We start from the raw sequence: 15183 nt of genomic DNA, 5'->3' as shown, positions 1-15183 counted from the left end.
GCTATAATAAATTATTTAACTATTTAGTCAATGTTGGGATTTTGCCTGGGACATGGAAAATAAAATAAAATTTATCTCAATTTTCACTTAATTCAACAAGATAACTTGTCTTTTTGAGAGACTATTCAAATTCTCCTGCCCAATGAGCTGATCCAATAAAACTGATTTGAATTAGGGCAGGAGGGAAGAATATTGCATAAAGAGTTAAGTTTTCTAATTTCAGGTTTGTTTCCATCTTTCTGGACAACGCTGGGCAGACCACTTTGCTTTAAGATCTCCATTCTCTCACCTTTAAAATTGAGGGGATTAGACGATTTCAAAAGTTTCTTTTAGCTCTGACATATTATCATCTTCAACACTATCAACATTCATTTATAGAGCACTTCAGAAAAGCACAGTATACTAGGTAACTATGAAATACATACTTTTCTGTGAATGTATGGATTTTTGAGGACAAAGATATTCTGAAATTGATAAATAAATGTAGTAACCAGGGCAGTTAGGTGGCAGAGTGAATAGAGCACCAGCTCTGTATTCAGGAGGACCTGAGTTCAAATCTGGTCTCAGAGACTTAACACTTCTTAGTTGTGTGACCCTGGCCAAGTCATATAACCCCAACTGCCTTAGCAAAAATGAATGAATGAATGAATGAATATAGTAACCTAGGATTTTCTTTTTAGAATGCCTTTAGGAAATTTATCATCAAAGATATTAGAAAGAAATTCACAGCATAAATTCAAAAAAGAATAAAATATTGGATTAAAATATTGGAGGGATGACTAAGATTCTTATTATAGTAATTATTTTGGGGAGAATGCCAGTAGAAATGTCTCATTTACCACTTAAATAATGGCAAGTGATATGACAGATAAAGAGACAGCCTAAGTTTGTTTGTTTTAAAATTCTTTCTTGTAAGGATTGGCTCTTTAGAATGTGGGGGGTTAATTATACAGCATGATGTTGGAGTCCAAGTGTAGTGGCTTTATTGTCCTTGATGGTCAGAAGCTTATTATAATAATCTTTGCAGATATTTTCCATTTTTCCTATGTTTGTTGGTCTCTTTCCACTATCATCCTTAAATGTTCTCTTTTTGACTTTGCTAAATGAAACTCTTGCCAAGCTTGATTTAAATTAATTTTTATTCTTTGGTGCTTTCCTTGTCTTAAGAGTTCATACCATACTTGTCCATTAGCTGTCTTTGTAAGGTTTTCCAAACAAGGTTATATTTTAAAGAGCTATTGCCTCTGGCCACCATCTCTACTTGGCAACCATTAGTAGACTAAGACATTTTTCACATTATTTTTGACTACTTATGGTAACTGACTGACAATGGTTAAACTTCTATATAATAATATCTACAACTAACCATTTATTTTGCATTAATTAATTAATTACTGAAATAATTCAGGATTGAATTTGCATTTATGCAAATTTTGTTCTTTGCTCTTGACAAGTTTTTAGTTTGATTGAAAACAAACAATGATTCAAACTGCTTATATTCTAGTCTTCCTCCTCTGCCTGGTCCTTATACTCCTGCTCCTGAGATCCCAGGTTTCGATAAATGAGCTGTCAACTTTCTTGCCTTTACCAGATGACCAGGTCACTTCTCAGCCATCCCCCCATTCATTTTTATATATGTTATTTTTCCCTATTAGAATGTGAAGGGATAGACTTGCTTGTTTATATTTATATCCCCAGAGTTCAGCACAGTGCATACCACTTGGCAATTAATAAATACTTTTTCATTTTTTTGTTTATTCACTCCTATGTGCAATGTCTACCAATTCTTCAAAAAAAAAAAACAAAACACCAAACTATTCATAACATGTGTCCCTAGTCTTTTTCATTTCTTTTTCCTGATCCATGCTTTTAAATATATTATTCTCACCATACTTATCCATTTCTGCCTTTGCAATGAAGTCAAGTATGAAAGAATATGTTGACTAAATTTGGGGAGCCTTACAGAGTTCATAAGATCATGCTGTAGAATACACACCATGAGATCTGAGAAGCCATTTATAATTCTCATTTTACAGAGGAAGAAACTGAGATCCAGGGATATTAAATGACTTGTCCTGGATTTCCATGGCCAAATAATCTATCCCCAAAGAGCCAGCCTTCTGGGGATGAGCCTCTGGATATTTAAGAGCAGTTCTTGAAAAGCAGACCCAGCCTACTGCCACAACTATATTCTCAAGGCTTTTCCTGTAATGAGAGATCTGGCCAGAGCTTGTGACTGACTGGCACAGTCTCAGTGAAGTCAAGGTTACCTTCACATCAGGACAAAGCAGCACAGCAGGACTTGAAGGAAGAGCCAATTTTTATAGACAAAAAAAAAAAAAAATCCTTTCCCTGGTAAGAGTCCCACAGATGTTGTCCCTAAGATAGCTGGGTTTGCTTAGCTATTTTTTCATTGTAACAAGTGAGGTTTCTAGAGGAGATGTTACTGAGAAATGACTGGCGGGTTAAAAAAAACACAAAAGGCATTAATAAATGTTGAAGACTGGTTCATCTGTGAGCTTCTGCTTAGTACGGCATTTAGTCACATGTGAAAAGAGCTATTTCCAAATAAAAGTAAAGATAATGACTTCACAGTATAATATAGGAGAACTCCTGGAAATACTGGAATTTATCAAGATGGCTCTGCTAAACTACACTACTAGCTATTCCCCACACTGAAAACACTATCTTTTGCTTGCCTATTTTCAAAGATGTCTTTCCTCATCTCTGCCTTTGGGGCTAAGTGACAAAGTGGATATAATGCTGATCCTGAAGTCAGGAAGGCCTATATGACTCTGGGCAAGACACTTAGCTACTCTAAATCTCAGTTTACTCATAAAATTAGAAAAATAGCACCTACCTAACAGAATTGTTGTAAAGCTCAAATGAGACAGTATGTGTAAAGTACTTTGACAACTATGACGCATTACATTAGAAATTATTTTTTAAATCCCTGATTTTCTTTATGATGATGGTCTACTCTTCTCACAGTGAGTGCTTCTCTGTTCACAAATTACCTTGTGTTAGACTTATTCCTGAATCTAAGAACAAAGGGACATAAAAGTAGAGCTGAAGAGACCTAAAGGTTCATCATCCGTCTGACCTCTCACTTTACAGATGAAGAGGCAGCAGTCCACAGGAGAAGAGACAAGTTCAAGGTCATACATGTTGTTTGGTTGTTGTCTTTCATTCTCGAAGAAGAGCAAATTGACGTCATCACATCAGGGTCAAGGTATAATGTATCTGTCACTGATTGGATCAAAATGAGCTCACAAGGCTCTACCACAGATCAGACACAAATAGTCTATGACCATTTAGAGTGGAGTTGTCTCTAAATTTGAACATCTCATGTTTATTGAGCTACAGCAATTCTGTTTCTCACACAGAAAACAGTGCCTTCTTTAATAAGGGCACACAATGCTGGGTGGTCTAGGCCAGTGTTTCCCATGTCTCCCACTCAGTTCCAAAGTTCAGAGAGAGCTTGTTTCTTCCTGCCTCCATGTGAGTGCCTGTCTTGTGTGAGTTCTCTGTAAAATAATCTTTTAGGTAAATGTACATTTGGCATCCGAACAATGAAGTCAGCCATTGGAGTGGTGTTCTCTGCAGCAGTTTGTATGCTAGGCAAAAGAGCTTTCATTTCAAAGAAAGTCATCTGACTGGTCACCCACTAGATTTCCTCATTATCCACAGTGTCCACCTCCTCTAGTTAAAACTTCTCTCTGACCATAACCTATTATTGTTCCATTTCTCCTCAATATCTCTTCTAAATAATCTTCACTCTCATCAGTACCTCCAATTCTTCTAGTCCTTAATATTTTCTCAGGCCATTATACTTGCCACAAATTCAACTTTCTCCACCCATTCTTAATGATAGAGTTAGCCTGTTCCACAATAAACTGTCTCCCACTCTGGAATCCTTTGCTCCTTTGTCTTAATGCTGCTCATCTTTTGCTAAACCTCAGGTCTGGATTGCTCATTCCCATATGCTAGAAAATGGAACCAGAAGTCACAGGCCATGCTGACTGGGTACATTATTATTTCATATTATCCAACTTTAACTGGGTCCTTAATTTAACAAGGCAATCCTTTTAAATCGATTTCCTGTCTTACTCTCCAAAAGGATTTTTTAAAATAAACCATATCTTCTTAAGCATGCTATCCTGTATCTTATCCTTTACCCTCTTTATCAAATAAGAATCTCAACTCCTACCTTACTGAGAAGGCTGAGGTTAATTGATATGAACCTCTTCTTGTCCTCTTTCCTTCATCCCAAAACCCCTTAAGTTGAGCCCACACTCTCATTTTTGGCCCAGTTAATGATATCATCCCTTTTATTTTCCCATCTCACTTCTAATCTTCAGCAAATACTTTCAAATAAGTCCAAATTTTTACCCATCCTTAAAAGAACCCACAATACACCCTATGATCCCTTCCAGGTAATGCTCAATATTTTTCCTTCCTTTTTCATTCCAACTGACTTAAAATCTGTTTCATCTACTTGCATTCCTCTTTGTTATTCCTCAACTTTTTGTAATCTGGAATGGGAGGAAATTTTCCTCATATCTTTTCTTTAGGACCAAATATCTTCTTTATACTTTTATAACATTTATTTTGTTTTGTCATGGTGGTTATTTCTATTTACATTCTTTTTTTGGGGGGGGAGGAGAGGCAATTGGGGTTAAGTGACTTGCCCATGGTCACAAAGCTAGTAAGTATTAAATGTCTACAGTATGATTTGAATTCAAGTCCTCTTAACTTCAGGGCCAATGCTCTATCTATGGTGCCATCTTGCTACCCCTCTATTCTTATAGTCATTTTGTGTGTGAGTGTGTGTGGGGGTTCTCAATTTGGAGTTCTTGATCTTTTTTTAGAAAATATTTTCATAATTATATTTTATATAATTGGTCCACTTTGCAATCCAAGAATCTTGTTCCTTTAAAAACAGTATTCTGAGAAAGTTCTTAAGACTTCACCAAATTGACAATGGAGTCTGTAAAACAAAAAAAAGTGTGAGAACCTCTGTTGTGTATTATTTCTTTTATTATGTTCACTTCATTTTACATTAGTTCATCTCAATCTTTTCAAGCTTGCCATTTCTTACATTACAAGTAATACTCTGCCACATTCTCAATGGCATGTTCAATCTGTTTATCTTTTTCTTGCTATTTCTTACATTACAGTAATACTCTGCCACATTCTCAACGACATGTTCAATCTGTTTATCTTTTTCTTTTTAAAGTCCCCACCTGTTTTCCTCCCTGGATTCTCTTCTCTTTGGGCTTTCATGATATTACTTCTTTTTAGTTTTCAAACCAGTCTAACCATTCCTCAAGTTTCTTTATTTTGTATAAACATTTATATCCTTGTTAATTCCTCCATTAGAATATGAACTGTTTGAGGGCAGGAAATGGTTTCATTTATATTATTTTCATCTGTAATACTTAGAAAAGTTCTTGGCATATTGTAGTTACTCAGATATTAATTGACTGAAAGTCTATATTCTTCACAGATAGTCTTGGTGTCTGGATGATTGTATACAAGTTTAGGTAATAATCCCTCCATGACAAATATTTAAATAGAAACAATTTTCTCGGGGAATGGGCTTGGGTTACAACTCTCTTTTACCTTCATAATTATGTGGGGATTGCTTTTCTCTAGCTTTTAATTCTGTTTAGGAGTAAGGATCAAAAATTGAACTTAGAATTATTAGTGCTGGGGAAATGTGTTTTTGTGTAAAAATAGCATAAAGAAGGAACCACCAAACCTATCTGATAATGATTAGCATTTTATTGACTTTTTTGAATCATATCAGTAAAGATTTCTATGCCCTTTTATTGGATCACACATTAAGAGTTGGAAAAGGCCTTAAAGGCAGCTAATCCAATGTCCTTGCTCTACAGATGAGAAAACTGAGTTCAAGAGAGCTGATGTGAGCTGTCTCAAATGGGTAATGATGGGTAAGCAATAAATTCAGTGTTTTAACTGAGATCCTTTAACTCCACATCCAGTACTTTTTCTACTGTTATGTGATTCTAGAGTATTGATGGGGTGGAGTTAAATATGATTTGAACAACTTTTCTCTATTTCTGTAACTTTAAATGTGCTCACATTGAAGAGTGACACTTCTCTCTCACAGAGTCTTAAAAGATTTTCGTTTAGTCTAATCCTTTGGACATTTCACTATTGCCTGGAAGAGGTTAGTATCATTTGCAAATTTAAAGATTAAATTCTTTTCAAAATTATATTAAAATATTATGTTTTTATCACTAACCACAGGGGATTTACAGAACAGAGAACCATTTCTTTGTGCATAGAAGTATATACATTTTGGCTTATACATGCAAAAATATTATTTTTATTAGTATAGTGTTTTTTTTAAATGTCATTTGCTATGGAACTTAGAAACTTTCTGATATTTTAAAGATGAAATCTCTTTTGTCTGCTTATTAGTTTCTAAAAGTCTTATTACCTTCCAATTATCAGATTATATTCATTGAAGTGTTTGTTGAATATATTAACTACTACTACTGACTTCATTTATACAGTGCTTTAAGGTTTGCAAAGTAGTTTATATACATCATCTTATTTGAGGCTCAAAAATTACTCAACAATATGTAAAGCTGAAGACAGTGAACTGGACTTGGCCCTGGAACTGAAAAGGAAGAAAGCAGGATAGATTGCAATTGGGAAATGGGAAATGCTTTTCATGACCCAAGGTTTTCCTCGAACAAATTCATTTTCTTAATCCTATGTTCTGGTCATGCTATGGCTATGTGCCATAAACTATCACAGTACCCAAGAAATTAAAAGGGATGTGCGATAAATGTTCATAGGTGACAGCATCTCACTACCAAATAACTACACACAAAAATGAAGTATAAGAACATGGCTTGAAAGATACATATAAATGGAAAAGGCGACAGATCAGTTACAGTGTAGTAAGCATTGGACCTGGAGCTTAGGGTCCTAGCTTTGTTCTTGTTACAAGCATGGTCTCTAACAATACTTTCCCTCACTGGGTCTCAGTTTCTTTGTATGGAAATAAAAACGGTTAGACCAGATCACCTTTGACATCTGTCTCTTCCAACTTTTATCCTTTACACTGCTCTATTTTCTAGTTAGTTTTTGTACATACCCTGCCAACATAGGTCAAAAACATTTATCAAAAGTGGAAAGATGTTCATGTGTAAATTTAAATATTTAATCTAAGCATTTAAAAAGAGAATAAAATTTTTAAAGAAACATAAAGGCAACGGTACAGTTTATTTTTATTCATGGAGAAGCAGGAAAGGGAAATGTGTCATTCTGCTTTCCGATTTAACTATACTTGAGATTAAATTTAATTTATAATCATAAGGAATGCCTAAAATTTTTCTTTAAAACCTAAATCGGGGCCACCTACTTTTCAATAGTCCTAATTTTAATGATCATCAAAAGATAATTCATTTAATGTAAGCATACATTAGTTATCTGAACATGCTACTATTGCTAATAGTTAGATTTCTCCCTTTTTTATTTAGTCACAGAAAAATTCCTTTAACTTGTGGAATCCCTTCTTCTAGGAATTAAATCTGTGTCCCAAAGCTAATTTACATGGCTCATTTAAACCGTATATTTTTCTCCTTTGATAATTAGATGACAAGAACTTAACAAAAATAACATAGATTTTTAAGAATGTGCATCATACCCATCAGGATAAACTACAGGCACAGTTAATCTATCCAAAAGTGATTTCCCAACTGCTTCAATTTCATCAAATTGCTCCTCATCATTAATGGCTTCAGGCTCTTCTGGACATTCTTGCAAAATCTGTAATAAACAAAAAGATAACATGAATAAAAAAATGGAACCAATCTTATGCAATTCTAGTAGTTTGAATGCCTTTATGCAATTCTAGCAGACTAAATGCCTTTCCATTTTTGTATATTTTCAAACATATTTGTACAAGATCAATCTACATAAGCAATGTTGACTTATGTAATCCAAATAGCAAAGTTAAATGCTTAGCTCTCACTTATGAAATGAGACTGGGAAAAAAGACCAGTTTTTTTTTTCCAAATATACTTAAAACTGGACACTGGACAACTATGGGAACAAAGTTCAATTCTGTTTATAATAAGTGTGAGTAAACACGAGTTGATATGAGAGGCACCATGTTCCTCTGGGTTCAGCAGTTAGCCTTGGTAACAAGAAGATTTTGGATCAACTTCTATTTTGGACATACAATAACTACATGACCATGCATTAGTCACTTAACAGCTCAGTGTACCATGGAACTCTCTGAGATTAAAAGTTCTACATGGGTTATTGACCTGAATAGGTGCAGAGAGTTTACAGACTGGGAAAGCCCCACTACAAATGAAATTATAGATGAAGGCTACAAAAAAAAAAAAAAAAAAGGGAGGATGGATTATGTGCATGTTATTAAATACCAAAATATATTATTAACATGAATTAATAATTACTTTGATCAGAAAAGGCAACTAAGTGATATAATGTATAGAATGCCAGGCCTGGATTCAGGAAGGAGTAGAGTTTAGATTCAGCCTCAGACACTTACTAATTATGTGACCCTAAGTCAATTAATCCCATTTGTCTCAAGTTTCTTCATCTATAAAATGATCTGGAGAAGGAAATGACAAACCACTCAGATATCTTTGCCAAGAAAAAAGGGGTCACATGGACATGACTGAAGGAAAAAAAAGACTAAATAAAAAATGATCATAAAAACCACTGGTGAAGAATGCAGCTTCTTACAGTTAAAACAAACAAAAACTCCAGCTCTGCCTAGAAACAAAGAAATCTTCTGTATTTACACTTTTAAGTAAGATGTGTTTTTCCACTGTGTCCTGTTTGATAATTTTTTGATATTTATTTTGCCATTATCAGAAAGCCAAATATACAGATAAATTTAAATTTAGGGGTTAATATATAATACTTGATGGGAATAACAGATTTAAAAATTTTTTAGCAATGAGCTTAAATTAAAGCTTTCATTTAAAGTAAGAAAAAACATTAAATTCTAATTATATTATGTCTAATATATCTAATGTCTAATAGTTGTGACATGATAGTCTCTATACTGAATAAGCATTTAATTTTTTACATACTACATACACAGTTCTTTTTACATATTACAGGACAGACACTAAGGGGAAAAGTCATACTTTATAGTGCTTACAATCTAAGAAAACAAGAAATTTATATAACATAGAATGATGTCAAGTCAATGAATGAGCAAGTATATGAAATTATAAATCAACTACCTAATTTTTTTTTTCCCTGAGGCAATTGGGGTGAAGTGACTTGCCCAGGGTCACAGAACTAGGAAGTGTTAAGTGTCTGAGGCTGGATTTGAACTCAGGTCCTCCTGACTTCAGGGCTGGTGCTCTATGCACTGGGCCACCTAGCTATCCCTAGACTACTGAATTCTTAAGGAAAATAAAAGGTGAAAAGTCACAGTGAAGTGGGTTTAATTAGTAAAAGAATCTTAAGCCAGGTACTGAAGGAATTCTAGTATTTAAATTAATGGAAAAAATGGGGAAATTCATTTTGGGAGAGCAAATATCATGATTATTATTTTAAAATCTTTGCATCCACAGTACCCAGCAGTTTTCTTGCATACTGCAGATTCTTAAAATTAGTGAAGACACAAAGGCAGGGATAGATGCATGGAAAAAAATGAACTAGGTGGAGTAAAGGTGTTACATGAGTGAGCAATGGAACATAAGCCAAGGCTGGTCAATGTAAGATCCTGAATTTTGTCACATAATGAAGATGCCAGAGAAGCTATTCATTATGAGCCTGCAGATGGCACTGACTGCCCCAGCTTACATTACGTACCAGGGAGCAAACGAGGGCTGGTGTTGATTATGGAAAGGTTCAAAAGTAATGTATTAATATTGAAGGATGAAAGACAGAAAACTAAGCATTTGCTGGGAACTGAAAGTTGTCATGTGGTCTGCTAATGGTAACATGGAGAGAAGTCTTATTGTAGGAGATTAGAAAAAAGGGATCAGAAAACAAAAGAGTAAGGAAAGAAAAAGGGAGGTAAGGCAGTGTGGGAGTGGGTATGCTCTGGTCCAAAAAGAGCATGCAGAGAAGCTTAGCGAACACCTGGGTTAGTTGCCAAGGCATATGTTTGACTCAGGAGAGCTGGGTTATCTTTTCAGTTCTCTTAGTTCATCAAATCCTATGTAATTTAAGTTTGATATTAGTATAAGTAAAACAAGGATAAAACAGGAAAAGATACATTAATTTCTCATATTATTCTGCCACAAAAAGCCCTACCTCTACCTTCTTCTTTTTATGTTGTAGGGCCTTCCAGGCTTATATATTATGGCATAAAGGAAAGGGTAAGGGTAAGGGTAAGTGGTTACATGCCACTTGTATAATTCACCAATAAGTGTTTAAGGAAAAAAATAGTTTTTATATAAGACTGAGCAGGTGTTAAAGGGAATTACTGATAGGAAGGATTCCCAAAGAAAGAGGTATTTAAATTGGGTCTCAGAGAACGGCTGATGACTTAATCAGAAGGTGCACAGAGGAAGTTGGGAGGGAGAGGTGGTATTCTAAACAAAAGGGATACAGAGCAGGCGAACAAGTGCAGAGATAGGAACATGGGCAGGACAATTTGCCTATTACACAAAAAAAGTGAACAGAAGAATTAGGCATTAAGTGGGATCCACAGTGGAGGAGCTTAATTGTTAGGCCATGACTTCTAAATTTGTTACTCTGTTTATACACAAAAGGATGCTAATGATGGGTTTTGAGCAGAGTGACCAAACTACATCTAAATTTGAAAGAGACAAATCTGGCAGTAACATGAAGGATGATTCAAAGAATCAGTAAAAATGTATTTCATACATTTGAACAGGAATACTTGTTAGAAGACTTTTATACACCAATCAAACCTATATTTGAATGATGGAATGGAGACAGAAAGGAAAGGATAGATTTGAGAGAAATTACGAGTAAAATCAGTAAGACTTGATACTGATTGCCTGTAAGATATGAAATTTTGATGTGGGAAAGCAAATGTTTTAGTGATATTAACCATAGAAGGAGTAAAGTTGAAAAAGTAAGAGAAAGTTTCAGAGAACCCTGAGAAGATTTGTACTGACTGACACAAAGTGAAATAAATAAAATCAAAAGAATAATTTAGACAACGTAAAGAAAAGCAACTTTTAAAGACTTTAGTGTTCTGATTAATGCAATGCCAATCAGAACTCTAGAACACTGAAGATGAAGCACTCTGCTCACCTCCCTCAAGAGGAATGAGATGGAATCAAGGTACATAATACATTTGGACACTGTAGATGTATGGATTTCTTTTCCTTGACTATTTGTTACAAGGGTGGGGCTTTTTTTTGTCTTATTTGGAAAATAAGTAAATTAATGATAGTAGTATCCTATTTCTAGATAAAAAGATTATTGAAACACTTTTTAAAATGTGAAGAATATCATGGAAGTTCAGAAGGAAACAGAAACAAAACAGTTTTGAAAGTAAAAGAATTTATTATATATTTTTAAAAAGTACATGCAATAAATGTCTAGTTTCACCCACAATTCTTTTTTCTGTTTTAATTTGCATATAAGAAGTATTCTTCTAAGATTTGAAGTCCCATCAGTTACACCTTTAAAAAATTTCAAAGTGATTTAGCCAAGCTAGATAACCTCCTGACGTCCCCTTTTAAGCCTGAGACTGTTTACTGGCGGAGGACAACAGAAACAAATGTGACATGTATCATTAAGAACACTGAAGAATACTTCAGTATTCCCAGAAGGATAAATACTAGAATGAATCTACTTATGACTCTATACTTATTTATCATAAAATAATTTGCTTTTTATATGTATTTGATTATATATATGAACACAAAAAGGACTCTCATTAATAAGAATACAGCAGAAAAAGATAATCCAACCTTTTCAGCATTTGAATGAAATGCAATAGCCATCTCCAACCTATGTACTCTTTCTTCAGATGCTATTGTAAATTGCTTCCATACTCTGTTCAGCCTGGGAAGTGTATCACCAGATGATCGAGAAGTACATCGCAAAGACTGGCACAAGACAACTGTAGCCTGTAGTAGTTGCCTCCCATAGTCATAAGTGCTCTAGAAAGAAAAAGGCAAAAATCAAGTTGTAAAGTAGGAACTTTAAATAGATGTTTTAATTTAGACAATATTATGGCACAAAACACAACTAAACTTACCTAATCAAATCCATTATCACAAACCATTTGTATGAATAATTAGGATAATCAATACATTGTTTATTTCTTGCTTGGAATTCTAATTATTTAAAACAGACCCATCCCCTAATTCTGTTTTATCGTTTTCATTTTCAAATAAAAAGCTCTATATTGGCAAAATTAGCATAAAAGCTAAATCTCACTATAAAAATGAATCATTATTACACATAAACTGATCAAAAGAATTGAATGATATGTAGTCCTGTCTATGTACACATGAATCACACCTGTAATAAACTTAGCAGGATAGTTTTGATGAGCCAGTTGACATTTTATTTCAGCAATAATTCTGGAATATTTCTGGAATAATACAACTAACCTTCTTGGACCTGGAAGGGTTAAGTTACATTATAATCATGCAGAAAGCTATTCAAACACTGAGCTTGTAGAAAAGGAAGAGAATCAGTTCTGCACCTGTGCAACATCAACAAATTTTCTATGCTTTTCCAATAAAACTTTGGTTTCCTGAGCATCATCTCCCAGTCTGATGTGAGTTTTAAGCAGAGCATCCAGTAGTTCACTTAGCCATTCTACTGCCTAAATAAAAGCAAATAACAATAACATTAGATTTACATAGATTTATTGTGTAATATATTATCTTGTTATTTTCTATAAGGTGATTGTCATCATATACTCAGTATAACCATCCATAAAATAGGCACCAAAAACAATACTTGAGGTGAATGTAGAAGGGAATGAATTTTTTTTTTTTGTAAGCAATCTGTAAGAATCAACAGCCTAGTCCCAACTGTTAACAATTAAATAAATACTGAGAATTAAAAAGAGTGCTCTTTAAAATATAGATTTGTTATATTAAAAGAGCTTTCTGTTTATATATAAATGCACAAATTCTTCCACCAAGTAAAAACACAAAGAAAAAAATTCAGCTGAGAATTAGGTACCATTATAATCCCCATTTTGCAAAAAACAAAGCTTAAGAATTGTCAATGACTTGCCCAGGGGGACACATCCACAATGTGTCTGAGCAAGATTTGAACTCAGATCTTCCTGACTTCCAAGTCCAGTGCTCTATCCATTGTTCCATCTGGTCATATAGACAATGATTTTCACTTGCTTATTTGAAATATAACATTATTTATTTCTTGACAAATCAAGAGGTCTGCCAAATCAGACTTTACAATGAGAAATTACTCTGATATATGTCAACAATGATAGCTATATAAAAAGAGAAGTTCTTAATAATAAAAACATGTTTTCATTATATTCAGAAAGGTTAACCTCACTAAGACACTTGACTGCAGAATTAAATAGTACTTATTTGAGAGTAAAGAAAGTTATTATCTCTTAAAACGTTTAAGTGGATCTTTCTTTTATTCTGAACTTAAGAAATAAATCAAGTACTTCCTTAACATTGTAAAATAGAAAAAAAGAGATGATTACACATGAAATTGTAGATCTATTTTACACAATTTGCTATTCCTTTTAAATGTATATAAAGTTATCAGGTAACTTATTCCCCTTTTTTTTCTTCCCTTTTCCCTTCTCGCACCCAAGAAATGGCTACCATCAGATTCATTTGTGTATATATACGTAAAGCCATTCTATACAAACTTCTGTTTATCAACTGTTTCTCTGGATGCAAATAGCATTTTTTTTCATATGTTCTATGTAGATGATTATAAATAGTAGATTATTTATAATAGTCACTTGTGTGTATAACAAGTCACAAGTTTTTCTTAAAACATTACTGTCTGTATTTTTTCCTATCTATACAAGGTCATAAAATAAAACTACATGCCCATTGGTTTTTCAGATTATATGTGTATCTGTCTGTCTGTATATGTGTGTTTGTGTGTATATCTGTCTATGTCCTCTGGGGATAGTATGAAAAAGAAGTCACCCAGTATTAATAGACTTTAATAAATTGCAATGGGGCAGGTAAGTTGCACAGTGGATAGAACACCAGTCCTGAACTCAGGAGGACCTGAGTTTAAATCTGGTCTCAGACATTTAACACTGCCTAGCTGTGTGACTCTGGACAAGTCACTTAACCCCAATTGCCCCAGCAAAAATAAATAAATGAATTAATGAACAAGTAAATGAATGAATGAATGAATGAATAGATAAGTGAATAAATTAATAAATGAATGAATAGATGAATAAATAAATGGATAAATAAACGAATTACGTGTGTATATATGTGTGTGTGTATGTGTGTGTGTGTGTGTGTGTGTATATACGTGTGTGTGTGTGTATATATATATATATATATATATATATATATATATATATATATATATATGAAGTGCAATGATAGAGGAAATACTTGAATCAATAGATGAAAGATCCATTTGAGGATTTGATTACTAAATATGCCTATATAGACCATATTATAAGATGGTTGATCTTACTTAGTTTTTCTCAGTAATACAATGCTCTAAGACAATTCAAAAAGATTCATGGTGCAAAATGCTATCCACACTCAGAGAAAGAATTATGGAGTCTGAATGCAGATCAGAGCATATTATCTTCATTATTTTTGTGCTTCTTTTTTCTTTCTCATGGTATTTCCTTTTTGTTCTCATTCTTCTTTCACAATATGATCAATGTGAAATATCTTTAATGCAAATGTACACATATAACTTATATCAGATAGTTTGCTGCCTTGGGAGATGAGGTAAAGAAGAGGGAAGGAAGGAGGAGGCAAAAATGAAAATCAAAATCTTAAAAATAAATGTTGAAAACTAAAAAAGATATAATAATAAAAGCAGATCTACACACACACACACACACACACACACACACACACACGTACATCTGCCCAATCAGAAACAAGGCTGACTTTTACCTGGGCAGCATCTTCTTCACATTTAAACAATTGAACCATCTGAAGCATCTTCAGCCTTCGAACATCAACCATGTCTTCACACCTAAAGAAATTAAACATAAAGTACATTTCTGATTTA

At 33.7% G+C, this 15183-nt stretch overlaps 1 protein-coding gene across 1 annotated transcript in view; it reads right to left on the bottom strand.

The window, feature by feature from the left end:
- The window catches only part of SESTD1 (SEC14 and spectrin domain containing 1), a 105932-nt gene that overhangs the window by 1769 nt on the left and 88980 nt on the right, over positions 1-15183 (bottom strand). The window contains exons 15-18 of the mRNA XM_051986118.1: positions 15066-15147; positions 12671-12793; positions 11928-12119; positions 7688-7809 (exon numbers count right to left, since the gene is read on the bottom strand). Coding sequence (XP_051842078.1) covers positions 7688-7809; positions 11928-12119; positions 12671-12793; positions 15066-15147 — 519 coding nt within the window. The remainder of the gene's footprint in view (positions 1-7687; positions 7810-11927; positions 12120-12670; positions 12794-15065; positions 15148-15183) is intronic.

The sequence above is a fragment of the Antechinus flavipes genome, chromosome 3 (genome assembly GCF_016432865.1).
Source record: "Antechinus flavipes isolate AdamAnt ecotype Samford, QLD, Australia chromosome 3, AdamAnt_v2, whole genome shotgun sequence".
Classification (NCBI taxonomy): domain Eukaryota; kingdom Metazoa; phylum Chordata; class Mammalia; order Dasyuromorphia; family Dasyuridae; genus Antechinus; species Antechinus flavipes.
Note: the sequence above shows the minus strand (reverse complement) of the source record. Positions and strands in the feature narration are given on the sequence as shown.